At 35.1% G+C, this 27,500-nt stretch overlaps 1 protein-coding gene across 1 annotated transcript in view; it reads right to left on the reverse strand.

Moving 5' to 3' along the window:
* The window catches only part of LOC106873888 (uncharacterized), a 173,194-nt gene that overhangs the window by 10,577 nt on the left and 135,117 nt on the right, over nt 1-27,500 (reverse strand). The window contains exons 62-72 of the mRNA XM_089345360.1: nt 26,375-26,489; nt 24,400-24,569; nt 22,719-22,950; nt 22,335-22,506; nt 18,734-18,886; nt 17,550-17,678; nt 16,876-17,034; nt 15,310-15,410; nt 10,625-10,748; nt 4,355-4,499; nt 3,802-3,880 (exon numbers count right to left, since the gene is read on the reverse strand). Coding sequence (XP_089201486.1) covers nt 3,802-3,880; nt 4,355-4,499; nt 10,625-10,748; nt 15,310-15,410; nt 16,876-17,034; nt 17,550-17,678; nt 18,734-18,886; nt 22,335-22,506; nt 22,719-22,950; nt 24,400-24,569; nt 26,375-26,489 — 1,579 coding nt within the window. The remainder of the gene's footprint in view (nt 1-3,801; nt 3,881-4,354; nt 4,500-10,624; nt 10,749-15,309; nt 15,411-16,875; nt 17,035-17,549; nt 17,679-18,733; nt 18,887-22,334; nt 22,507-22,718; nt 22,951-24,399; nt 24,570-26,374; nt 26,490-27,500) is intronic.

Genomic DNA, 27,500 nt, shown 5'->3' on the forward strand with positions numbered 1-27,500 from the left:
GTTTTAATAAATACATTTTTACACAAAAATGTCCATACAACCAAAAAATCATGCGTAAATGCATATTTATATATTTAAAAAAAAAATATTGATAAGAGTCAAAACAAGGGTAAGAGTGAAAATATAAATGATAATGCGTATATGTACACAGAAAAATCAGTTAAAACATCTCTATTTTATACAAAACCCTAAATATGTATACACAGACACACACACACACACACACACACACACACACACACACACCCACACACACACACACATATATATATATATATATATACACATTATCTCTCACAGATACACGCGTATATATAAAAAAACACCCATACCGGTATGTTCATACGTACATAAATTTAGTATGTTATGGTTGTTACAATGGTTTATCAAGATTTAAAATATACTCTAATTAAGGTTAATAAATTACGAAAGTATAGATAAATAATTAGAATCGTAAGTAATTTTAATCTTCTAACCTTTGAGGGAAAAACTAATGTTTTATTAGAACTATTTTAAGTATTTACTTATTACAGGCAAATATGATAGCGTTTTATAAAAACCTTTATTGTTATTTGAATGCAGATTATGTATGTTTTTGCCAATGTTTGCATTTGTAAGAATGTTCAATGAAATTATTAACCAGACAATTCTTTGAAAATAAAATAAAAAGAAATTCTGTTACGCATAAATCACATAATTTTCCACCCTTTTCATATGGCTTAGAAATAGAAAGAATAAGCCAGTCTAGTTTAAATTTAATGTTATTATCTTTAAGATCCCAAATTAGTTTGCTAAGGCTCGTGGTATTACGTTTGCTTCTATCTCTAAAGGATGAAAAATGGTTAGAAATTCTAGTGGATAAAGGTGTAGAGGAAGAACCTACGTAAAAGTAAGTATTTTTGGGAGTACTAACTTGACATTGGTAGATAGTGTTTCTGAGTCTCACATTTTCACTTAAAAAACTAATTCTTTTGGAATTGACTTCTGAAATAATGATTTTGTTGTTATGACTATTACTATTATGTGTCGTGTTATTAATATTGTTCCCTATATTATTATTATTATTGTTATTATTGTTATTTTGGTAAGGGCTAATAACGTTTGGTTCAATGTTATTACTGTTTGAACTCTCTAGTGGATGCAAAAGCCTCATATTGTGTGCAGATATTATCTGCGAAATGTTCTTCATGTTAGAGAAACCGAATCTAACCTTGTGTGTATTTATGACTTGGGAGTAATGAGAGTGTTTAGGAAAGTTCTTATTTATAGCGTTTTGGAACTGGGATAACAATTTTGTTTTTACATTTTTACTGTAAGGAAGAACTACCCAGACATATTTATTAGGTTCTGGTTTAGAATGTTTTCCGGTATTGTTTATAAATAGTCTTCGTTTATTGTTATCATTGGGACAAGGTTTTATTTGACTTTTATTTCCCTTATTTCGTGAAAGGATGTTAATCTTGTTGCTATCGTTAGGTAATTTATGGTTGTAGTTATCTTCGTATTTATTGTTATTATTTAAATTAAAAGCTTTATCATTATAATTATTGATATTAAGAATATTATTATTAGTTTTGTTATTACTCATATCGGTTTCATAATTAGAATCTATATAATTAACCTTTTCTCTGTAACCTGCTTTTGATAAAGCTAAGTTGTAAAATTCAGCCTCCTTATTGAAAATGCATTCGTTCGTAGAAAGATTGGATAGTCTAAGAGAAATATTTTTGACCAAATTTCTCGTTACTGAGTTTGGATGATTGCTGGATTTACTGATATATTTTAGGTTAGTGGAGGGTTTATGATACGGGAAAAATGTTTTAATGTGTAGATCTAAAGTGACGTCCTAGAAGTTAGCTATAGATGTTTCATCTTCAAATACTATACCAAAGCCCATTCTGCTAAAACACCTAGCTAATTTATTTTTAACTTTTTGTATTTTTTGATTTGTGGTGTTCTCTAAGTATAATAGACAGTCGTCTCTGTATAGACCACCCTTAACATTTGGGAATTGGTCTTCTAATTCGTATAGAATGAATGTGCATATTAAGTCAGCAATTTGAGCTGAATCGGAACTTCCCATCGGAACGTCGAATCCTTCTGGTGTGTACTTACGTATCCATAGTTTTTTATTAAACTTAATTATGGAATTTCTAGCTGCTTTAATGACTTTAAACTCGTCTCTAGGCATACCCGCCTTCTTGTGAGCAAACCAAAGTGCTGTATTTAAAATAATGGGGTTAATTGAGGGATAGAAATTAGAAATGTCAAATTGGATAAATTTGGCATTGTTTTTGTTGTTAATATTGGTTACAATTTTAATATCAAAGATCCCTATGGATCACACAGGTTGTAATCCTTTGAAACATATGTAGGAATAAAGTATGCAATTATAACATGCGTTTTCTCCAATCCTTAAATTCTTAATATATATATATATATATATATATATATATATATATATATATATATATATATACATATGTATGCATATGCATGTATATATGTATATTTGTGTGTGTCTTTGAGTATGTGTGTGTCAGTACACATGCACGGTACACAGCAATATTCTTTGCTTTGTGATGCCATGCTGGGACCAGACACGAGAATGAAGAGACCGGAAGAAGTCAGTTGCTCTCTGCAGCCTGAAGGATATTTCCTCATCCAGAGAGCAAGAACGGCCGAGTGTGCTGCCCAGGTAGATGAATTGTCTACCACTTCCACAATTGTTCCTTCAACCAAGATAGCATGTAATGATCCTTGAACGCTTTCATCAGTGATGTCTCAGACGCATTTTGAATGTTGGTTCGACCTTAAAAACTCCAGACACACAGGTCCTGATCACAAATGATGTCTTGAATGGTGATGGTGCACAATTACCAGTTACGTTGGACTGGGCATCCTATTAGAATGAAGGATATCAGGATTCATAAATAGATGGGGAACTTGTGAATGAAAAGAAACCCCGGCAGTAACTGAACCTGCGATTTAAGGACTGTGTGAAGTTCTCATTAAAGGCCTGTGATATGCAGGAGACTGACTGGGAGAGCAATTACTCTCATCGCCAAAGATGGAGGAAGCAGAATAAGGAAGGGTCGACACTTTTGAGAAAGCACATATTCTGCATGAAGAAATTACGCGTGTTGCTCGAAAGTGCACCGCTGTGTAGTGAATGGGGAAAGCTTGGTCTGTAATATATGCTTGTCAAGAGCAGGGCTCATTAGCCACCACCGGAACCGCAAATGCAAAATATAAGTTAGTCCTAGACAACACAATGTTCCTGAAGTTCTAGCAATGGTCTTCCTCGCTCACGAACTGGCAGAAACGTTAGCACGCCGGGCGAAATGCTTAGCGGTATTTCGTCTGCCGCTACGTTCTGAGTTCAAATTCCGCCGAGGTCGACTTTGCCTTTCATCCTTTCGGGGTCGATCAAATAAGTACCAGTTACGCAATGGGGTCGGTATAATCGACTTAATCCGTTTGTCTGTCCTTGTTTGTCCCCTCTGTGTGTAGCCCCTTGTGGGTAGTAAAGAAATAACACACACACACACACATACACACACACACACACACACACATATGTATATATAAATATACGTGTGTGTAGGTATTATCTATGTGTATGTGCGTGTGTCTGTGTATGCATTTTAGTATATGTTATCCCTATCATCAATGAAAATCTTGCTTTAGCTTGATGGTAGTTTATCCACCATTCTTCGTTATTCAAATCATAAATAAATCTAGCAAGCTATTAGTTGTGGAGAGCAAAGACAATTTGATGAATAAAACATAAATACTTACACTTGTGTATGTTCAATCCTGATGTAATTGTTTGTGTAGTTAATTGCCAAAGTAATTATGACAACGACAGCTGGAAGACCTGACAAGGACATTTACAGAAAGGAAGAAACATATGTAGATATTAGTCAATATTTAAAATCATAAATATATGACATTTAAATCGATTTAGTTGACCATGTTTTATTTGAGAAAAATGTCTGCTTGAAAAGATATCCATATTTATGTTCAGGTACTCTAGTCAAGTTCTACTAATTACTCATTTGGCTTCTAGAAATTACAACTAGTGTATGTCTTCGATTCTATCAACGATATGTTTCACTGGGAAACAAAAATTAAAAATTGCTGCAAGTTCCGGCCAAATTAATTGTTGCGTCAGGTGAAGTACAAAATGAATAACTCTTAGCTTTTTCTAGAGATGAGATAAAACTGAATTTTTTTGCGGTAAAATGAAAGTAATCTTATGTTGCCCTAATGATCAACCTGAGAATATGTTTCTTTATAATTTACGTGTAATCTGTATATATAAATATTACATCTCGTTTCAGCTACTTACCCCAGGCAAAGATTGAACTCTTCAGGACAAAATGTGACTGATATGTTTTAAATACAATAACAGCAGCTAGACAAACGTGAAATGCTTCCACAGCCATCCACATGAGAGATGTCAGAAGGAAGTAGTGTAACAGAGCAGCCACTGCCTACAATAACAATAACAGCAACAATAAGAATAATGATTTCCAACATTCACATACATAAACTCAAATATATAGTTAAGTAGGCATCTGTCCTTGGTGGATATGTTATATTATTGAACCCAGAAGTATAAAAATTAAAATAGAAATTTCAACACAAAACATAAAGAGATGTAATTCAATACAGAAATGAATTTTGTTTGGTGCCTTTGCCAATCGACAACATTATCAATGTGTAATAATAATAATAATAATAATAATAATAATAATAATAATAATAATAATAATAATAATAATAATAATAATGCCTCCCCACCAGAAATTACCAAAAACATATAATGAAAGGAAACATAACAAGTAACTGTAGAATATGTGGCGATGGACAACAAACAATAAATCATATTATCTCTGGCTGCCCAGTCCTGGCTAAGAAGGAATATATTCACAGACACGACAGACCTGGGACCTATATACACTGGAAGCTATGCCAACACTATGGAATAACAACAGAAAAAAGATGGTATAAACACACACCAGTAAAGGTCACAGAAAACGAGAAAGCAACCATACTCTGGGATATGCCAAAACACACAGATAGAGAAATTAAGGCCAATAGACCAGATATAGTTGTCAAAGATCATGAAGGAAAAGAATGCTTTCTAATTGATGTATCAATACCAGCAGATGACAACGTTTCCCTAAAAGAAATGGGGAAACTTTCAAAATACAAAGACCTGGAAATAGAGGTAACTCGAATGTGGAATCGAAAAACAGAAACAATTCCTATCATAGTAGGTGCCTTAGGTATAATAAAAAAAAATATTCAGGCAAATACATAACAAAACCACTAGGACTTGCAAATATATATAATATACAGAAAATTGCACTACTGGGCACTGCACACATCCTATGCAAAACACTTTCAATACAGTAACCATAAGAGCACCACAGCAAACCACAGCACATACCCAAGGCACACAGTGCTGCACTCGGTAGTGAAGGGAAAGCAGGTTATAAAAATAAAACTACTGAACAATAATAATAATAATAATAATAATAATAATAATAATAATAATAATAACAATAATAATAATAATAATAATAATAATAATAATAATAATAATAATAATAATAATAATAATAATAATAATAATAATAATAATAATAACATTAATAATAATAATAATAATAATAATAATAATAATAATAATAATAATAATAATAATAATAATAATAATGCCAACATTATGGAATAGCAACAGAAAAAAGATGGTATAAACACACGCCAGAAAAGGTCACAGAAAACGAGAAAGCAACCATACTCTGGGATATGCCAATACACACAGATAGAGAAATTAAGGCAAATAGACCAGATATAGTTGTCAAAGATCATGAAGGAAAAAAATGCCTTCTAATTGATGTTTCAATACCAGCAGATGACAACGTTTCTCTAAAAGAAATGGAAAAACTTTCAAAATACAAAGACCTGGAAATAGAGATAACTCGAATGTGGAATCTAAAAACAGAAACAATTCCTATCGTAGTAGGTGCCTTAGGTATAATAAAAAAATATTCACACAAATACATAACAAAAACACCAGGACTTACAAATATATATAACATACAGAAAATTGCACTACTGGGTACTGCACACATTCTACGCAAAACACTTTCAATACAGTAAACATAAGAGCACCACAGCAAACCACAGCACATACCCAAGGCGCACAGAGCTGCGCTCGGTAGTGAAGTGAAAGTACGTTATAAAAATAAAACTACTGAATGATAATAATAATAATAAATGAACGAAGGGAGAATGATTAAGAGGAAGTGTTACGTAACTAGCGTAGAAATACCTCGGATTAATGAGAGTTTTAGAGACCCTGCCGATGGGCTACAAAGGATGGTCTTTGTTGAAAATAGAGAGGTAGGAGTTGAAAGCAGAGAGAAGAGAAGAGAGCAAGAACAGAGAAATGACGATGAGCTGTTAAGTATGAGGAACAGGGATGTTATACAGTGACCCCTGATACTTTGGTGGGTGGACATGCAAAGGAAATGGACCAACTAGATAATCAATGGCTTGAAATTCAAAGGCGACTCACCAGCTTGATGAATGCTCTAAAAGAAAAAAATAACCACAAGAGAAGGGTAGATAGGACTGTGATAAATAAAGTAACACTAAAGATAAATACTGCCATACCATACATCCGGATCGAGGACATAACACAAACAAGGTATCTTCTCCGGGCTGTTGCGCTACTTGTTGAGGAGAAATTACAACTTAAGAGAACAAAAAATTGTGCAACAAAAGAACCATTGTGGAGACGACACATTGAAAGTGACATAATGCGGGCACAGCAAGATCTACGAAAAATTGACCGATGCTTGAGAGGAAACTAGGGAAATGGGTAAACGACCGACAGAGAAAAATTAGAGAAAAAATATAAAATACAGAAGGACGGGATTGATACAGTAATAGAGCATTTAAAAAACAGGATCATGGAAAAAAACAGAGGATCAGATGATCTGTGAACAGAAATAAGCAATTCGAGCTGAATAGATCGTTCAAAAATAACCCGAAGCAATTCTTCCGAAAGTAAGAAGGAGATAATAGGGAAAATGTAGCTCCTAGTGCATATCAAGCCAGAAGTTCTGGAGCGCAAGATGGGGAAACAATGTGATGCATAAAAGGGATGCAATGTGGATGGGAACTATCAAGACAGAATTACAAGCATGGGTGATGTGAAAGTATAACTGGATAAAGTGCCTAACTGATATGACTTATGGCTTTTGGCCGAAGGGATGCCACAAGGCACATGTGAAAGACTAGCAGCCCAATTGAATGAGCTTGTCCAGAAAGGTACAGTCTTCGCTGGATGGTGTCTGGGACGACAACACTTATAATGAAAGATAGAAGAAAGGGGAATATTGTGGGAAACTAGCGTCCCATAGAATGCCTAAACATAATCTGGAAGATACTCATTAGAATATGTGCGGCAAAGACATACTTTTCTGACACAAACATGTCTATAGCTTGGATTGACTTTAAGAAGGCATATCATATGATGCCTCATACGTGGATCATTGGATCGTGGAATGCCTGCAGATGTTTGTTGTTGCTGACAACATCGCAAATGTTCTGATGCAGAGCATGAAAGAGTGGAAATCCAAATTGTACTAGAGTAAATGCATTACTTGGAGAAATTGATATTTATTAAAAGGCGTTTCTTCCATGGTGAATCGTTTTCTCCGTTACTATTTGTAATTTGTAATTAGAATAGTTAAGATAGTTTACCGATGTATGAAGAAAGGCCCATCATTGAACCTTCTTCTGTTTATGGATGACCTGAAATTGTTTATGAAATCTGAAAAACAGATAGATACCTTAACTAAAACACTTCAGAAAAGTGGTTGGGACATCGATATGGACTTTGGGCTTACCAAATGCTCAGTACTTAATACGAAATAATGGAAGAAAGCAGCCTGTAGAGGATTTCAGTTATCATCAGGAGAGATCATGGGTGAACCCGACGGTAGTGGCTATAGATATTTAGGGATTTTAGAGCTGGATGACATTCGACACAGAGAAATGAAAGTCAAGGTCAGCGCGGCGTATCAAAAAAGATGAAGCTAGAGTGGAAATCCAACCTGAATGTCAAACATTTGATTAGCGCAGTTGGGGTGGTCAGATATAATGCGTCCATCCTGAAATGGACTAAAGAGGAAATATCAACTGTGATAGAACGACGGGAAAGTTGATGACGCTGCATGGGGCGCTACAACCTAAAGCCAAGTAAACAGACTGTATATGAAAAGAAAGAATGGTGGCATAGCACTAATTAGTATAGACCATTGTATAAGGAGGGAAAGGAGAAGGTTTCCGAGTATTTGATGAATAATGATTAAGATCTGCTGCAATATGCCGCGAAAGATATGGGTGTAAATGCAGATGAAATGATGAGCAAGGAAGAGTTTTACCAAAGAGAAGAGGAGAAGAGAAAGCAAGAATTTATTGAAATGATAATGCACGGACAGTTGGAAAGGAATACGCAAGACGTTAAGGATAATACAACATCGTGGGCATGGGTTCAGTAAAGTAATTTGAGGCATACTACCGGAAGCCTGATCATTGCTGTACAAGACCAGGCTTTCGCTACCAATTCAGTGAAGTATAACATCTATAAAACTTCTGACACGCAGAAATGCAGACTCTCTGGAAAGAGTGTGGAAAATGTGACCGACTTGGTAAGTGGGTGTGAGAGATTTGCAGAAACAAATACAAGCGCCGTCACGATAAAGTGTGCATGTATCTGTATTGGCTCTTATGCCGTAAATACCAATATGAAGTAACAGATAACTGGTATGAGCATGTACCAAGTAAAGTTATGTAGGAGGATAGAAAAGTAACGATACTCTGGGACTATGGTTTTCAGACGGATCGTGTAATCGAACACCGTCGGCCGAATATTGTAATATTGAATATGAGAAACAAATACTGTCAGATCATTGATGTAGCCATACCAAATGACATGAATGTTGTGAGTAAAGAGGTTGAAAAATTACCAAGTACTCCGAATTGAAAGAGGAAATGGCAAAACTGTATGGAATGCGAGAGGGTAATGTAAAAGTGCTACCAGTGGCGATAGGAGCATTGGGCTCAATTCCATCAATACTTTTTAAGGAAACTGGAAATCCCAAGACTGATGTCTTGCAAAAAGCAGTTTTATTGGGAAAGTATTATTTATCTGAGGTCCTTGTGTTACGAAGGAATAATAATAATAATAATAATAATAATAATAATAATAATAATAATAATAATAATAATAATAATAATAATAATAATAATTCTTTCCAATTTCAACACAAAACCGGTAATTTTTAGAAACAGGATTAGTTGATATAAAAGACCCCAATACACGTCTGCTACTTTAATTCCTCGAACCCAGAATGATGAGAGGCTCAGATGAACTCTGGAGAGATCAGTCAATTTTGCCTTGCATCACTTCAGGTCGATAAATTCAAGTTTTCTACAACTACTAGTAGAGTATAGGGGTTGATGGTATCAACAAAACAATTCTCCCTAAAAGTTGCAGGTCTTGTATCAAAATATAAAACGCCTGAAATAATTAATATTTGTTGCTTTAGTAGATAGAAAGGGCTTAATCAGACATTGGGTCATCCCATAAATAATAGATTTTTATACTTCTTTTACTTTTCAAAATTAAGATATAGTTCTTCTTTTAATCTAAAATATGCCCTCTTTCCTTTTCTACAATGCTCTTTCATATCTCTAGTAGACCTGCAAGGCTCGTCTTCCAAAATTCGTTTGTCCGTCACGAAAAGTACACGTCCAGTACTGTTCTGATATTGTCTGCAAACTTCATATTTTTTCCGTCCAAATGATTTTGAAGATCGCAGAATAAATGATAATCATGTGAAGCCCTGTCTGGCTGAAACATCGTCTCCCATTCAAACTGCTCCAGCCTTTCGAATGTCATTCTCACTGTATGTGGCCGAGCATTATCCTGATGGAAAAACGCCTTTCGTCTAGAAACCAAAAATGGTCGTTTTCTTCACGCACTGACCTGAATGACTGGTTGAATGACCAAATCCAAGATTCTCTGCTATTTCTTCAACCGACACAATGGAAGTTTGTTCCACCAAAGTTAGCAGGACATCCTCGTCGAGCTCTACATATGTTCCAGGACGAGGCTCGTCTTCTAGGTTGTAGATTCCGGCTCGGAATTTCTGATGGGATGACCCAATACAATAAAATTAAAATAATGTTGAATAGAAAGCTAACATAGTCAATTTGGGTGGGTCAGATGTTTAATATATATGCGAGGAGAATTTATCGAAATTTTTATACAAAATATAGCTTGACGAATAAAAATTTATTTTCTCATTATCTCGAGGTTTTACCATAAGAATGTTGTCATCTGAAAATAAAGCATTGGTCAAATGAAAAAATGCAAGGACGAAATATGACAACATTATATGTATTCCGTAACGTTGGAAGAATTTGAATACAGATGCAGCCTGGGCTATTACTGGGTGAAATCTATATGAACTCGTTCGTAGTGTTTCATGTAAAACAAAATTCGTACTGGTTAAAATGTGTTTTCACTTACCTTACAAACAACTGCTATTTTTGAGCCATATTGTTGCGTCCCAACAAGGAAGATTAAATTAGTGATGGCCAAAGAAATGCACAAGTTTACTAAAATCTTTGAAGCCATTAATATCCTTAGATATCTGAAATAATGGGAAAAGGAAAGAAAATATTTCATTCAATAAAGTACAGGTAAAAACAAAAAAAAAACTCAGTACATAAATAATGACTACAACAGTTATATCATGATTATTTGAATATAAACACTGTTACATCTATCTATCTATCTATCTATCTATCTATCTATCTGTCTGTCTGTCTATATATATATATATATATATATATATATATATATATATATATATATATATATTTATATATATATATATGTATATATATATATATATATATATATATATATATATATATATATATATGTATCTATGTGTGTGTGTGTGTGTGTGTGTGTGTGTGTATGTATTTACATAATTTCTGTGTGGTTGTGGTGTAAATTATGTGTATGATGATTTGAATGAGATATAAAACACTATGCTTATTGCCTCTTGCACACACAGGATATGTTTCGATGGTTATGATAGTAATTCCTTTAAGTCAGGGAACATGTGATGATACGTTAAACGTAGAATTGAATGGACACAAACACATATATACGTTGTTGGTGCATTAACAGCAATGATATCAACAATATGTTGTTTTTTTCTCAGTTAATACTGCATTCAATAGACCGTTGTTACTATCTTGTCGTTATGAACAATGTTTTTCTACCGACAAAAAAGAAAAGAGCAGCTGCATTAATTATAGTTCTATGTTGGAGATTCATTCATGAATGCGTGGCGTCTCTAACTCTAATCGGAGATGCAGTTTATAAACCATCTACTACTAAATATTTAAGGAAATCTTTCCTGCCGAATTTGCATATAGAACGTCTTCTTAGAAGCTAATTCAATAATAAACACAAATTCATGTGTGAGTGTGTGTGTGTGTGTGTGTGTGTGTGTGTGTGTGTGTGTGTGTGTGTGTGTGTGTGTGTGTGTGTGTGTGGTCTCCCATTAGGGCCACTAGTAACATGGAAACCAGTAAAACCTATTGCGCTGTTGGTCGGGTAACTGAACCGGCAACCCCAAGGCTTACTGGTGAAGAGGATTGCTAAACACCTAGCAGCACTAAAAAAAGACCTGTCGAAAGGACGAAAGAACCTAATGTATGTACAACGAATATCTAGCAATAGCACGGCTCCCTGAAAGTCCAGGTTGGTGTCCTGGGTCCTGGAAGACCACTGGGAGTTGAGGCACCCCTTAGCTTCTGTTAAAGCTTGTCTTTAAAACAAGATCTCTCCGATAGAAAACCAGATATACAGGGAATGACTTTGAAGATTATTGGGATCTCTTGCTTAAGCTTGCGATCATAGTGCTCCCATTTATCTGAACTTGCGATTTATAGTGGCTCTTGGTCGATCTCTGAGAGGGCCTATGCGGTTCTGTGCAAGCCTTATTGGACCTAAAATTTGAGGTTATGTCATTGCCGGTAAGGTGACTATCCGATGCCTGATTGAATTGGAGGATGCCGTGGCGAGTATGAGTGCCGCAGATGTGAACTCAGGTGAAACGGACTGCTGGTGCAATAAAATTTATGCAAGGCATTGGCATTTTGCATGCAGAATGGTAAGTTATGGTCTTCCTCAGTCACAGGTGGACATCTATCATATATATCTATGTGTTTGTGTGTGTGTGTGTGTGGTGTGTGGGATGTGTGTGGAGTGTGCATGTGGTTTGAGATATATATATATATATATATATATATATATATATATATATATATATATATATGGGTGTCTTTCTCTCTGTGTTTCTAGCCATCGCTTCTCAACCGGTGTTGTACAAAAGTTCCATTGACTTAGCCGTTCGGCAAATGAGTCATATAGAATAAGAAACAGGGCTACAAGAAATAAATAAATACTGGGGCCGATTCGTTCTACTAAAATATTTTAAGGCGTTGCTCCAATATGTTCGCAATCTAATAACTACAACAAGTAAAAGATAAAAGATATAAATTGATACATGCATACAAACATAAATCGATGTGTGTATATGTGTGTGTATGGATGTATGTATGTATGTATGTTAAGTCCGGATTTACGGAAAGGAAAACAAAAGATCGAATATCCCATTTTAATTGAATTTAATCGTCAATATAGTTTCCAGCATCTTCTATGACAGCTTTCCATGTACACGTAACGTTTTTAATCCCAGTCGTGAAAAACATTTTGGGTTTCGAATAGAACTATTGTTTCGAGTTAAACCGTTTGTAAACTGCCGAACGAATGGTAATCTGAAGAAACAAGGTGTGAGGAATAATGTCGATGTGCAATTGTTCTCCCAACCAAATTCTTCGATCTCCTCTGATGTGATCTTTGCAGTGTGGGATTTTGCATTGTCCAGATGAAATATTACTCTCTCTAGATTCTAATGTTTAACTGCAATAGACATTCTAAAATACCGTTAAATATATATATATATATATATATATATATATATATATATATATATATATATATATATATATATATATATATATATATATATATCTACAGCACAATCTTGTCAGTGAACGGGTCGCGGTCTCAAAGCGACGAAAATATTTTGACAAATTAAATTTAAATGCTGAAGTGATTGATTTAATGATAGAGGATGACGTTACAAAGTACCATATCATGGTCTGGCAGGGGGGTCTTTCCGAGTCTTTTAGTAAGAATAGTGATAGAGTGGTGGCTCAATTCTAGATAAAAGACGCTCTTATTAGTCTTCTTGCTCTTTGTATATATTATTAAATATATGATGCAATGTGATGTGTGTGCATGATTTTATATATGTGTGTGTGTATGTATGAATGTATATATATATATATATATATATATATATATATATATATATATATATATATATATATATATATATATATATATACATATATATATATATATATATATACATATATATATATATATATATATATATATATATATATATATATATATATATATATATATATATATATATATATATATATATATATATATATATATATATATATATACATATATATATGTATATATATATATATATATATTGAAAAAAAAGTCGTCAGAATTTTGGAATAACTTCTTTCATTTATTTTATACATATATTAGCCCTTTCGTTCGTCTTTCGAACTTGTCAAATATAAATCTGTCAAATTACAGAGATCTTGCTTATTTATATAAAAACAGGTTTTTGGGGGGTTTTGTTTATAACAGAACATTATTTTGTTTTTTTGGGGTGAGGCTTTGGAGACAATGGAAGATGTATAAGTAGATAGATAGATAGCCAGGCAGATAGAGAGATAGAGAGATAGACTGATAGTCAGACAGATAGAGAGATGGATGGGGTAAAAGAGAGAGAGAAGGGCCATTGTATTGAAATGGTCTTTTTAAGGTGTGTCAATATAAAAAAAGTTAGAAGCTCGTTTACTACTTACTGTATTGTTTTGAAAGGGTTTTTAGGGATGGTAGAAGAAGGAAGAAGAGAGAAGAAGACAATGGAAGATGTATAAGTAGATAGATAGATAGACAGGCATATATATATATATATATATATATATATATATATATATATATATATATATATATATATATATATATATGTAGTATATAAGCATATATGTATGTATGTATGTATGTATGTATAGTCCATTCCAAACACTGTCAGACTTCGATTCTCGTTTAGGATAAGAAAATACCGATCACCTTTAAACAAATTCTGACATTCTACAATTCTCAAGTAAGTACCACACTGAAATACTGGTCACATCTATGCGTGGGTGTTGCTGCTACACATAGCCCACACAGAAACACACACACACACGCATACACACACGTACACACACATATACATACATATATATATATATATATATATACAGCTCACACGTACGCATATATATATATATATATATATATATATATATATAAAGTAGTTGTATACTGCCAACTTAACATGACAGTCCCAATAAGGGAATATACTACTGCTTTTTTTTCTCTAGGAAGCTGGACCGCTTCCTATTAAGCCTTGACACATTTCCTGTGTCCTTATCTTTGCGAGAGGGAGAGAAAAACTCCTCCACCCAGCCTAGCCTGCATTCAGGGACATGTTTCTCAGTCTTTGCTCGTCATTAGCCTGAAGTAGCACGACTAGCACGACTATATATTCTCAATCCCACACAAAGCAAATTCATCTGGCTGAACGGTAAATGTTAACTCACCAACACAGAACAACAACTTGCTCACTAACACATCGTATAAAACAGAGACCGATATTGCAGTAATAGTAAAGATCGATTCGCCATTGTAACTACTATATTGGTCAATACCTTTCTGGCGTTACAAGCTAAACAGAAAGGATATCGTTCCCTAATTCTTCTCTTTCCTTTTTGTCATCCTTATTGTGGGTCACAAAGCCTGATCTGAAATATTTCTTTAATTAATCGCTCGTAAAAGGGACAACATTCTGAAATTCTCTCATCCATACTTTTTCCTGAAGTCGTCAACCACATCGATCTTACCAATCTTCGAGAACCCCACTAAATGGTGGATGTTGCCTTTCTGCATTTAAACCGTTAATGAAAGAAAATAGAAACTGAAATTCTTACTTGGAACAAACATGAATTATTGCTGTAAGAATGAGACAGACAAATGATATTGCGCAGCCAATGTAAGATAATAGAGATGTTGGGGGATCAGTGTTCAGATTCTGAAACGGAAGCAAACAATAACGCATTAACTCCGCCTCCCATTCCTTCCTGTGTCGGTCAATAATCATGTAAATTATGAGTAGATAAAATGCTGATGTAGAAGGTGAGGACTAGAGTAAACTGCATTAGAGACAATATATGAGTGGACTGTTTTACATTGCATGTTGGATGAGAAACAGTTTCACAGAATCTATTATATATATATATATATATATATATATATATATATATATATATATATATATATATATATATATATATATGAGTTGTAGAAGTAGAAGTATGATATGTACTTCTCATAGATCTTGACTTCAAATTCATTGAAGGTGAATATTTTATCAGTTCAGCTAATTGAAGCTACTTCACATAAACCATCTCTCGACTGAGATAGACCGGTGTTATTTCGTTCTCATTCCTTTAACACAAGGCAACTTAAGATCATTTTTCCGCTATCAGAGCCTGATGCTGTATGATCAGTTTCTTATACGTAGAGTTGCATCCTTCAACAAGTAAGAGGACGTGTCTACTTCAGATATATTTTGACCATGGATACTATAGATTGTGAGTCGTGACAAAATATATATGAAGGCTGTTCGTCTCATATTGGGTCAATAGATGACCCGAAATATGTTATGTGATGAATGAATATATAGATACAGGAAAAATGTGAAATTGAAATTACTTTGTAACAAAAATTACACGAATGAAAATAATAGCAAAAATAAGTGAATTGATTGAGTAATGTTCCTGATAAAAATGACAATGATAGAAGCAACGACATGTGACCTGACTGTTTAATCTCGGTTCTTGTGACGTCGGGTGAGAGTAGAACTGGTTTGGAGTGAACTAACAATTTGAGTTAACTCAGAATATCCTGCAGGCCAAAATATGTGCCGTAGGTAGATGTATATTTTATGTTTATGACAAATAGAAGATACATGCGCATTATGGATGTAAAAAAAAAACAAAAAAAAACATCAGCAGAAACAATCTCATAAATGACAGAAGAGATCTTGTAAGAGAATCGTGAGGAGAGCGATTTAACATCTATGCTGCAAACATATTTATTGTGCTGCGGAGGCTAATTTTATCTTAAATATGTCTTTATCATCTAGGCTACCATTCAGATCGCTTCAACACAACAACATTTAAAGCCAGGACTGATGACTGTCTCTCACAATCCCCTTCAAATCAATGTTGAAGGCATTTTCATGTATTTTGTTGATGATGGTAGCTTGGCAAATTTAAAGGACACATTCCTAAGTTTGGACTAATAAACAACTGTCAGAGTAAGAAGCACAATAACGACTTTTTGCAATATTTTACCCCCACTTATTTACTATTAACCTTACATATTTACCAAAAAATCCACCAACAGAAAGTTTAGTGGGTGTTGACATTATTAATGCATAGACATAAGCACTTAATTACAGGTAATTAACAAGTCGTCATAATCTTACCAACCATTAATAGGGCAAAACTTGTAAGATGGTTACAGGAACAAATTGCTTTCTCTCCAGGTACATGCTTAGATAAACTACAGCCTTTGGTTGACCAATGGGGATCGTGTTCAGGTGATTCATCCCAATAAACACACTGTGGAGTGGGTTGGGTTGTGGCATTCTGAAAAATAGAAGACATCGGATGGTGTAGTTTCAGAAATATTTAACGATGTTAAAGACGTTAATGGTTGGGATGTGTTTCATGATAGGTTAACTGGGTCAGGGAGGGTATGAAGGTAAACAGCAACAACAGTTACCTTATGAAATCCTAAATTAATTGACGCTGAAAATACACGGACACAATCAATGAAGTCAATAGAGAGATGTATTAAAACATTATAGTGGTGATCGGAAAATACAGCACAAGTGTCTTGAAGCATATCTTGGAATGAAGAAAGAATACTTCCATCATCACACAATGTTTACATTAGAAACATACATGTTCTAACTGAACACAGTAACAGCTACTACACCAGCAACAAACACAATAACAACTACAATTACTGCTGTTGAGGCTGCTACTACTACTACTACTGCAACTAGTGCCATGTTTCTTTCGGGAGGAATGAAATGTCGTATTGGAATGAAACACTAACAACAAAACAACAACTGTGATAAACAATTAATGGCTATTACCTGATCTATTAAATTGAATGATATGGTGACTGGTTCATCGAGGCTGGTTATTTTAATGTTAGGAATTTTTGCAGCAATAATACTGCTGTTAATTGTTTTATCGGCTTTGGTATTGGGGTTTTGTGTTAGCTGTAAAGAGAAGTCATTAGTTAAATTGCATGTGGTAGAGAAGTCATTAATTAAATTGCATGTGGTATTACATCGAGAATTCATCTCCCAAGGTCTGACCGTCTATGGAGAGTTCTGCTTCGACGTTTTGAAACGTTTGGAAGAGTTCAGATCTGTGGAGCGGGAAAGAAGTGGATTCCCCTCAACGACAATGCACCCTGTCATCGAGCTCTCCCCACTTTTGAGTTACTTGCTAAATTCAACATGGCATTGCTTCTACACCCCCCCCCCCCCGCCCAGTTCGCCAGATTCAGCACCTGCGAACAGCCACCTTCTCCTCAAGATGAAACCGTAGCTCAAAGGGTGCCGTTTTAACACTGTTGTCGAGATCCAGAGTGAATCGTAGAACGTTCTTGACTCGCTTACGGAAAACGAATAATGAGTATCCAATCAGCTAATTCGTATGTTACTAATCCGCTTACAAATTTGTAAGCGGAGCAGTAAAAGATGATACAATTTCTTCTAAAACAAAAAAAAAATATTAATTTGTTTCTGTTATCAACCTACCAACGTAACTTTGTGACAGACCAGCTCCTTCCTCAAAGGAAGAATATTAAAATAATATGTGTGTGCGTGTGTGCGTGTGTGCGTGTGCGCGTGCGTATGTGTTTATGCGTGTGTATGTGTGTGAGTGTGCGCGTATGTGTAGGTATTATATATATATATATATACATGTGTGTGTGTGTGTGTGTTCTGCATATTAGGACAATGATTCTGTATGTACTTAGAATGTCTGTGGAGACTAAATCAGACCAAAACACCGGTGTCTTATGATTCCATTTTTAACACCGAGTTTCTTAGATGTTTCGCCGAGACAAAACTCAAGACAACGGTCGTTTTTAGTTGGTTTATTCATCATAAATGGGTACACACACGCATATATATGCATATATACATATGTACATACACATAGTCATTTGTAGCTGTATTGTTTTAGTATTAGAATCATAAAAACAACAACGATTTGAGACATTTCGTCGACTGGTGAAAGACAGATTTCTATTTTGGTTCCATACCCTATATAGCATATCATCCTTCAAGAAGAAAAACGAAATCCTTGAAACGGCAGATTGATCTTCGGTTTTCTGATGTTTTATCAAACTCTTTGGTAATGAAATGTAGTCTACCATGCCTTTTACTTGTAGGTCTGGATTTAAGTTGTAATATATCTGATGGAAGAATATGAAAGAAAAAAAATGAAATTGATAAACCAAAAATATACCATTACATGTGAATGATGTAGTCATAAAAATTCATAAACTTTCGAATGTGAAATCATTGTTTGGAATAGTGGTCTTTGAAGCACATAAATATTGGGTTCGATATATTGTGTTGGATAGAAAATGTTCCATGGACGATGTTATGACGTAGGTATGCAGGTCTGGTGTGAAATGTAATTTCACAAATAAATAGTTGGTTGTGGTTATCTAAAAATAAACTATCGCAGAGATATATCTTAACACAGAACCTAATGCGTGCTACTCGAACGTAGGTACAATACTCAGCGTTCACTGTTCCATAACCGATTGTTAAACGGACATACATCGAACTAACTCGGTAACCAGTAATTTCGGAGTAACATCGTCAACTACCGGCTTACTGTTCGCTGAGTTCTTATTTATTGTAATCGGTTAGTCACATGGGAGTATTCAGGATTCTCACATAACATCTGCCCTTTTTCAGAATTCAACTCCGCCCGTGTTGTTTGCACGATTTGTTTAAGCGTTGGTACATTAAATGTATAATAAATGACTTCCACTGGAACTTCGTTTCTTGTGACCGTTTCCTCAGTAAACCTTAAGATTTTAGTTGATTTATATGTCTCTTATATTCGTAGTAGTGACCTTTTACCAAAAATAACACTTTCCCAATCTGTTTAGCAATCACTCCGTCCTCTCACATTCCTTTACCGTTTTTATATATCTTTGTGAACAATTTGCAAGACGTTTGGAGCTTAGTTATGTGGTTACTTCGTTTTAGCATATATCTATGTAGGTGTTTTAAATCTGTGCGACCATAGGCGCTCCTGCGCTGTTTAAAAAAAGAACTGATGGTACCCCAGCATGGCCGCAACTTCAAGGCGCTGAAATATATAAAAGAATAAAAGAATACTTGTCCGATATTTTCTCTTTTTACTCGGCAACAATGTATGAAACACTGATCTAATCTTCCTAGCGAATATTAATTCCGCAGGGGACTTTCCAGACGGTGTATTGGGATTCGGTGTCACTTGTTACACCCTCAAAAACTGTTGAACTGCAAGGTCCTCTATTACTTCGTTGTTCGCTTTCTGTAAAGCCCTCTTAAATGTATCGACAATATATTTGACCCAGGATGATATGGCGGTGGCATGTTACATAGAGAACATGTTGCCGTATTTATTATCGATACGTCTGAACCGATATCTAATTGCATTTTGGTCTGAAAACCATTTATTTCTACCAACACAAAGTTTCGATTTTGTATGGTACAATTTACTTTTGTTGAGTAGACTTACTTCGGTTTTGCAATTTTCTTCGACCAGCATTTTGTATGTATATGTCCAATTTTACCACACTTAAAACAAATTTTTATCTTTAAAGGGGTAATCTTTCCTCAAATGTCGGACTCCGCAATCATAGCACCGTTTTGAATTTATATATTTTCTTATATCTGTACTTTCTTTGCACGTTTGTACATTCTTATTATTGTTTTCTATTTCCCTTGTATCATTTCGAAGGTTTACTATTTGTTGGCATTCTTCAGCCACTTTCTGCAAGGTTAGTTTCACATCTTGATTCAACTTTGATAATATTCTTTTTCTAATTTCCGCGTCTTCCGTTGCCACCAGCCCTTTAACGAATATTAAGCACTTGAACACAATTCTTCCATCTTAAGCCTTTCGCAAGCTTTATTAACCACACCGGCATATGTTACAGAATCGTCGAACTCGTTTTTCTTTAAATTTAAACATTCCCACCGAATGAACTTACCTCGCTAAAAATATTAGTCGAGATATTTATCATTTCATCAAAACACAATTCCACAGGCTTTCTCGGCAAAATAAAGTTACAAAACTTTCATGTTCCGGAGGGGCAAGCTTTAGCAGAAAGTCTCACCTTCCTTTCATAGACCATCCCTTGCATTCCTCTCGAAATATCTCTTCGTATCGCCTGTTATATGCAGTAACAACCGGTTTGTATTGAAATTTTTCGATGGAATATGCAACACCGTCCGCTGAAAATGATTCTGTCGTATTTCTCGACTGCAGTAACAATTCAGTTAACTTCTGTAGTTGCTTATGTCACTGCACTTCTCGTTTGACAACTGCTTTCAATAACTCTTCCATTTCGGTACTATTCGAAACCTCGTCGCCACTGTTATATCGCACGCTCGGATGGCGTACATTCGCCGATGACCTACCTCTACTCAACTACCGAAATCTCACTTCCGACGACTCGACTCAACAGAACTCGACGTCTAAACTACTACGACTGGCTATCCCGTCCACTATACATAGTAGACTAGCCTACTTATCGTCTGGGGCATCCACACAACACTACCTTTTCGCAGTACGCTTTTATGCATTTGTATAATAGTAAGTCCAATGGCCTTCCTTGACTCCTCCATACAACAACTGTTTACTCTTATTGCAACCCAACCAAATTATGATGCTTGTTCTAATGTAGATTTCTTATGTATTTACTCAATGGCTCGTAGATGCAGCTCTTCCATTGACTTTCCACATAGTATATTTATTTGGTAACACGCTAATATTGGTAACACTTTACTCAAGTTACATTATTATATCAGAATTCCCCTATATCAGGCACCCTTCGACATTTTCTATACAAACGGGATTTTCGATCCAATATTTCGATATAATTATTTATAACATTGTGTCTTTTGATATCCACTGTTCATAAAAGGAATTATTACTACTAGTGCTATTATTATTGTTGCTGAAACTTCTACTTCGTCCCCAATTACTACATTGCTATACCATTACAATTAATAGAAGAGCTAAAATAAAAATACCATTATCACCTAATGCCCTTATCGCATACAGAAGCAAAAACTGGAGTTTCTACGTTGGCCAACTAATTGTTCATGTATTCAGTAGTATTCTGTTTTCTGTCTTAATCTCTGTCTTGTTCTCGCGTACCCAAGGGCATTGCATGGGACGAAGTACTGCTATATTTTTCAGAGGAATCAAATGATCAGAAAGACAGTGACAGGCAATTGTGTATATATAAGTTCCAATTGTTATGTTAGCTCTAAAAGCAGTTAGTTGACAGAACAGTAAGCATGCCGGAGAAAATGCGTAGCAGTATTTCGTCCGTCTTTATACTCTAATTTCAGATTCTAGAGAGAATTAGCGTTGGTGCAGTCAACTAGACAACTTCCCTAAAACATCGAGCTTTGTACCTAAAGTAGACACGATTATTATTTTAGCTTTATTGCTAATCTGCGCAGCATATATATTGTATTTTGTATATAGATTGTACTGCACCAAGATTTATACCATCGCTACTTTAGATGCTAATAAAGATATATCTTTCACTGTAATGTATTTTATCAATTTCAGTATTTATGGTTAACGGTTAATAAAAGAGTAATCATGAGAAAGTATTGTACCATTGTCTTCGCTTCATCTTTATCATTTCCATATGAAACACTATAGACAACACCATTGAAACTGCCCTTCTCCACTTTGATAGCACCAATACCAAGATTAGAATAAGAAACTGTGAGTTGCTGATCTTCCAGTGGAATCTTTTCTGGGATTGCTTCTATAATGTCCAGCATTCTGTGAGAAAATCAAGAAAATAAATCTCAACTAAGAGTGTGTTTCAAATACGTAATTAGATACAGGTGTAATTACACTAATTATATTAACAAATCCGTTTATGCTACAGCTTCTTCTTCCTCTTCTTCTACTACTGGTGCTGCTGCTGCTGCTACTACTACTACTACTACTACCGTTACTACTACTAACATCAAATGTGTTTTGAATTTTACCTGCTCCCACTTCTCTTTGATTGTTCTGCTTCAACCAGAATTTCCTCTCGTGCGTTTAATACATTATTGATACTAGGAAGAATATTGTTCACTGTTATACTGGAGGACACATTCGATATCAATGGCACCATTTTCTCCTGAATGTTTACAGCCAAGTCAATATCTTCTTCTTTGAAATAAACTGATTTCTGTGAAATGTTGAGGAGTATTGTTGAAATCTCCCCAACATTTTCTGCAATGGAAAATTGAACATGAAATTTAAGGCAAATAACTGTCGCTTTCAGACGAAATATTAGATGCAAATAAAATGTCGCATAACATTTAAAGAAAGTTAATTAACAACTCAGGATTCATATAATATAGAGATTGCTATATGTGTTTAGTTGTATATCAGTTGTATATTGATTGCTATATATCGTTAGTCTCTTGTTCTGTAACGTTAACTGGAACAATGGGGAAGGTACACAACGCTATGGAAGCCCTTTATAGTTGAATAAGACATACTCGTGGAGATGGATGCTTATAAATAACGTTATTGACAACCACTGAGCTGTGATACACCAGCCGTCATAACAATCTGTTAATATGAACGAGACTATTGTTCAATTACATGTTGAACCTAAATGAAAACGGGCCGCGGTCCTAAGAATTAAGACTGTTCAGTCTTCATCAACGACTTATGAGAAACTGAAGGCATCACAAGGCTGCAAGCTTAAGAGCATCTCTTTAATGTTACAGTGCTACAGCTGCGAATTGTAAATCGCTTGAATTTAATGCTACACAGGAATGGGGAATGCGTCATTGAAGTTTTAAATTCTTTATAGCCACCCACACAACGTAATAGACGCTTGTACAAATGATATCTCAATTGCTTTATATTCCTTTATCTACTGACCGATTCTGCAGAAAATTAATAAGAAAAGTAGTCTTAATTTAATAATAAACTCAAAACTCCCAAGTAATCATTTCTGTCAGCTCGTTTCTATAAGAGATTCTAGTGCCATGCCGTGGGAAGAGATGAACAAATGTATTGTACGTTGACAGATAATTTTAATCATGACTATACATACATGCATCCATAGATATATACACACTCACAGGCAAACACGTGTGCGTGTGTGTATATATATATATATATATATCCCTCCTACACACACACACACACACACACACACACAGGCACGCACACATATATATATAGTGGCACTCCGTGAGTTACAACGACGAGGGCTCCAGATGATTCGATCAACCGAACAGCCTGCTCGTGAAATTAACGTGCAAGTGGCTGAGCACTCCACAGACACGTGTACACCCAACGTAGTTCTCGGGAAAATTCAGCGTGACACAGAGTGTGGCAAAGCTGACGCCCCCCCCCCCCGGAATACAGGTATAACAGAAACAGGAAGAAAGAGTGAGAGAAAATCGTGGTGAAAGAGTAAAGCAGGGTTCGCCATCATCCCCTGCCGGAGCCTCGTGGAGCTTTAGGTATTTTCGCTCAATAAACACTCACAACGCCCGGTCTGGGAATCGAAACCGCGATCCTACGACCGCGAGTCAGCTGCCCTAAACACAGGGCCATATATATCCCTCCTATATACTCACATATGTTCCTCCTCCACCTATTGCTGCTGTTTTCACTTTTACTACTAATACTACAGTAAGAGTATTTCCCCAAACTCACCTTTACCGATGTCTACGCTTGTGAGGTTCTTTAGTTGTTCAGTGATCTTCTCTGTATTGTAACATTGATACATGTCTGGTTCTTGCCAGACACCAGAGAATAGTGAACACTTTCGTAATGTCACATACTGATTTGTGGGCATTTCGGGATGTACCACATTTCTGGTAGAGCTGAAAAATAAATATCAAATATTATCAAACGTGTTTATGCATTTTCATTTCATCATTATTAGAGAAATGTGTGATAAACAATGACTCGATCGTGATTTGAACTCATAATCTAGTGGAACAAGGATAAATACAGGGATGTGTTCCGTCAAATATCGATCATTTATTCTAAATTCCTATCCATAAAATCAATATAATATATAGTTTGTTGTCATCATCATTAGCAAGAGATTTACGTATATTTTCTTCTACAGGCACAAACTGGAGTAGTTCCACCTTTGTCTTAAAACTTATAAAAATCACCCTTCAACAATAACAACTTAGATGCTTGCATGTGGAATAACGTGGGAGATATGAAAGAATAGTAACCACTATGAGATAGGTCCCACGGTGATCTGCTTTCCTCGCTCACCGCCATATGGTAACCATATAGTTACAAATCGTATTGCTCTAAAGTACATCATAAAATTGAATAAATGATATTACTCTGAAATCATTAGAATTGGTGATAAATGCTATTGGTTGAGTATAGATATATGCTTGTTACCCTACATTTATTTTGTCATATTCTGGCACTTACAGGAATAATTACAAGAAATACTTTAAACTTTCGTCTAACATCAGCAAAAAAATAAATGTTGGTTGCTATTTCACGGCAAAATAATGTCATGGTGTAAAATGTAAAATATCAGTGTTAAAGGATTTTAAGTGACTGACATTAATTCTATCATCTTTGTCTCTCTAAGTGTTTTATTTACTACAAGCGGAACCTCGTGAATATTTCACGGAATTCATAGTAAACTTATTGGGTTAATTCTGAAAGCTTAATACAAGAACCTGATAGCGTAGGTTGTGTCTTCTTTTTATCAAAAGATAATCATTCATCAGCTATTCATTGACAAGTGAAAGAACGTAGTATACGATGATTACTTAATACAGTTTATATATACGTTTTATATATTTATAGACTTAGTACACAAAACTCATAAAATAGATATTCAATCTTATTTTTCCATTTTTCCTATATACAAAAAAAAACATCTCCATATTATAACATATCTGCCACATTAATGCACTTATGCGCATGCATTCAGTGACAGGTGACAGGTGAACTTAGTTGAAGTAAAAAATACATATTTCACTATTCACTCACCACCGCCTCCGCCTATACCGCCACCGTAATCATCATCTCTCCCTCATCTCTTTCTCCCCCTTCTATCCCATTTTCTCTCCCCCTCTGCCTTTCTTTAATCTCACCATCAGAACATCACCACTCTGCTGACATTATATTTCTAATTCCCCTCTACCTCCAACTAACTTTTGTAACCACGTAAAATGTATTACGTTCCCCCACCACACGTCATGGATGCTTCTCTCCCACCACTTTTTCTTCCTCCCTCCTTCTGTTTCACTCTTCACCTTATCCTCTTTTGCTCTCTTTTTTCTGTCTACCTCTTTATGTCTCACTCTTCGCCTTATCCATTTTTCTCTCGCCCTCTTTTCTTTCTCCCCTTTGTTCTGTCTTCCTCTTCAATTGATCACATGAAATCGTTATAATTACGTCATGAATGCTACTGTCTCCGTCTTTTTCTTTCTCTCCCTTTTTATCTCTCTACCTTTTTTCTTTCTGTCCTTTTACTGTCTTCTTCATTTTCTCCTTTGTCTCTAATCATGTGATGGCGATACCGACGGGCTAAGCAACGTAATGCCAAGCACAATTATTATAAGATACAATGTAACTTTCTCTTACAATAGGATGTCACTTCAAATTTCAAAATTTTAGTAGAGATAAAACATTACAAACGAACCAGTGTCTCGTTGCGACATTTGCATGACATGGGATCGTCACATTAGTCCCTACTTTTGTCATTGGCCAATAGAAAGTGCCATTGTTTGTTGATGTTGTGCTTTCATTACAAACCACTGAAAAACAAATAAAACATGTGTATGGTATATATATATATATATATATATATATATATATATATATATATATATATATATATATATATATATATATATATATATATATATATATCAAGGAATTCACTGGTGTGTGGATTATATATGCTAGAAAATACATATGGATATAGATAACGGTGACTGGGCAAGAAGCTGTATTTCTATCTATCCTTCACCAGCAGCATTAGTAGTAGTAGTAGTAGTAGTAGTAGTAGTAGTAGTAGTAGTAGTAGTAGTAGTAGTAGTAGTAGTAAAACAATAGGAGTACAGTAGCTTTAGTTTGCTGGCTCATTTGAGGCCGATATGTTAGTTATTATCACCATAATGAAGGGATATAGATTCATACTAAGATACAATTTTCTTAATATTTAACAAACCACAAGAACGGATAACAAAACGCATTCTATAATCATTAACTAGCAATATATGTGTGTGTGTGTGTGTGTGTGTGTGTGTGTGTGTGTGTGTGTGTGTGTGTGTGTGTGTGTGTGTGTGTGTTTGTGTGTGTGTAGGGAGAATTCACAACAAAACAAAAGACGAAGGCAAGTGATGTAGACAACAAACGGGTGTATTAGTTTAACGCTCGGAAAGTGAAAAAGCTTTAACATTTCGAGCCTTCGCTCTTCCGCAGAAAGGAACACATAAAGAAACGAGGAGACAAAATAAAGACTGTGTAGTGACTAGCGATCTATCATGTCGAATGCCGGACAGAAGGGTCACACAGGAGAGCTAGGAAGAAATACATATTTAGGATTGAGACTTTGGTGGAGAAGGAATTGTCGAATTTGTCAAGCCTATTACTCAACTAGTACTTATCGACTCGGCGGTGAAATTTGAATGTTGAAGGTAAAGAAAGTCGACATTCAACTAAGCATTACAGCCGTAGTGCTAACGATTCTGCTTGCTGGTCGCGCTATAAATATATAATGGCTCCTACACTATTACTTTGGCTTCATAAGACTTAGACATATA

The sequence above is a fragment of the Octopus bimaculoides genome, chromosome 29, assembly GCF_046866305.1.
Source record: "Octopus bimaculoides isolate indiv1 chromosome 29, ASM4686630v1, whole genome shotgun sequence".
Classification (NCBI taxonomy): domain Eukaryota; kingdom Metazoa; phylum Mollusca; class Cephalopoda; order Octopoda; family Octopodidae; genus Octopus; species Octopus bimaculoides.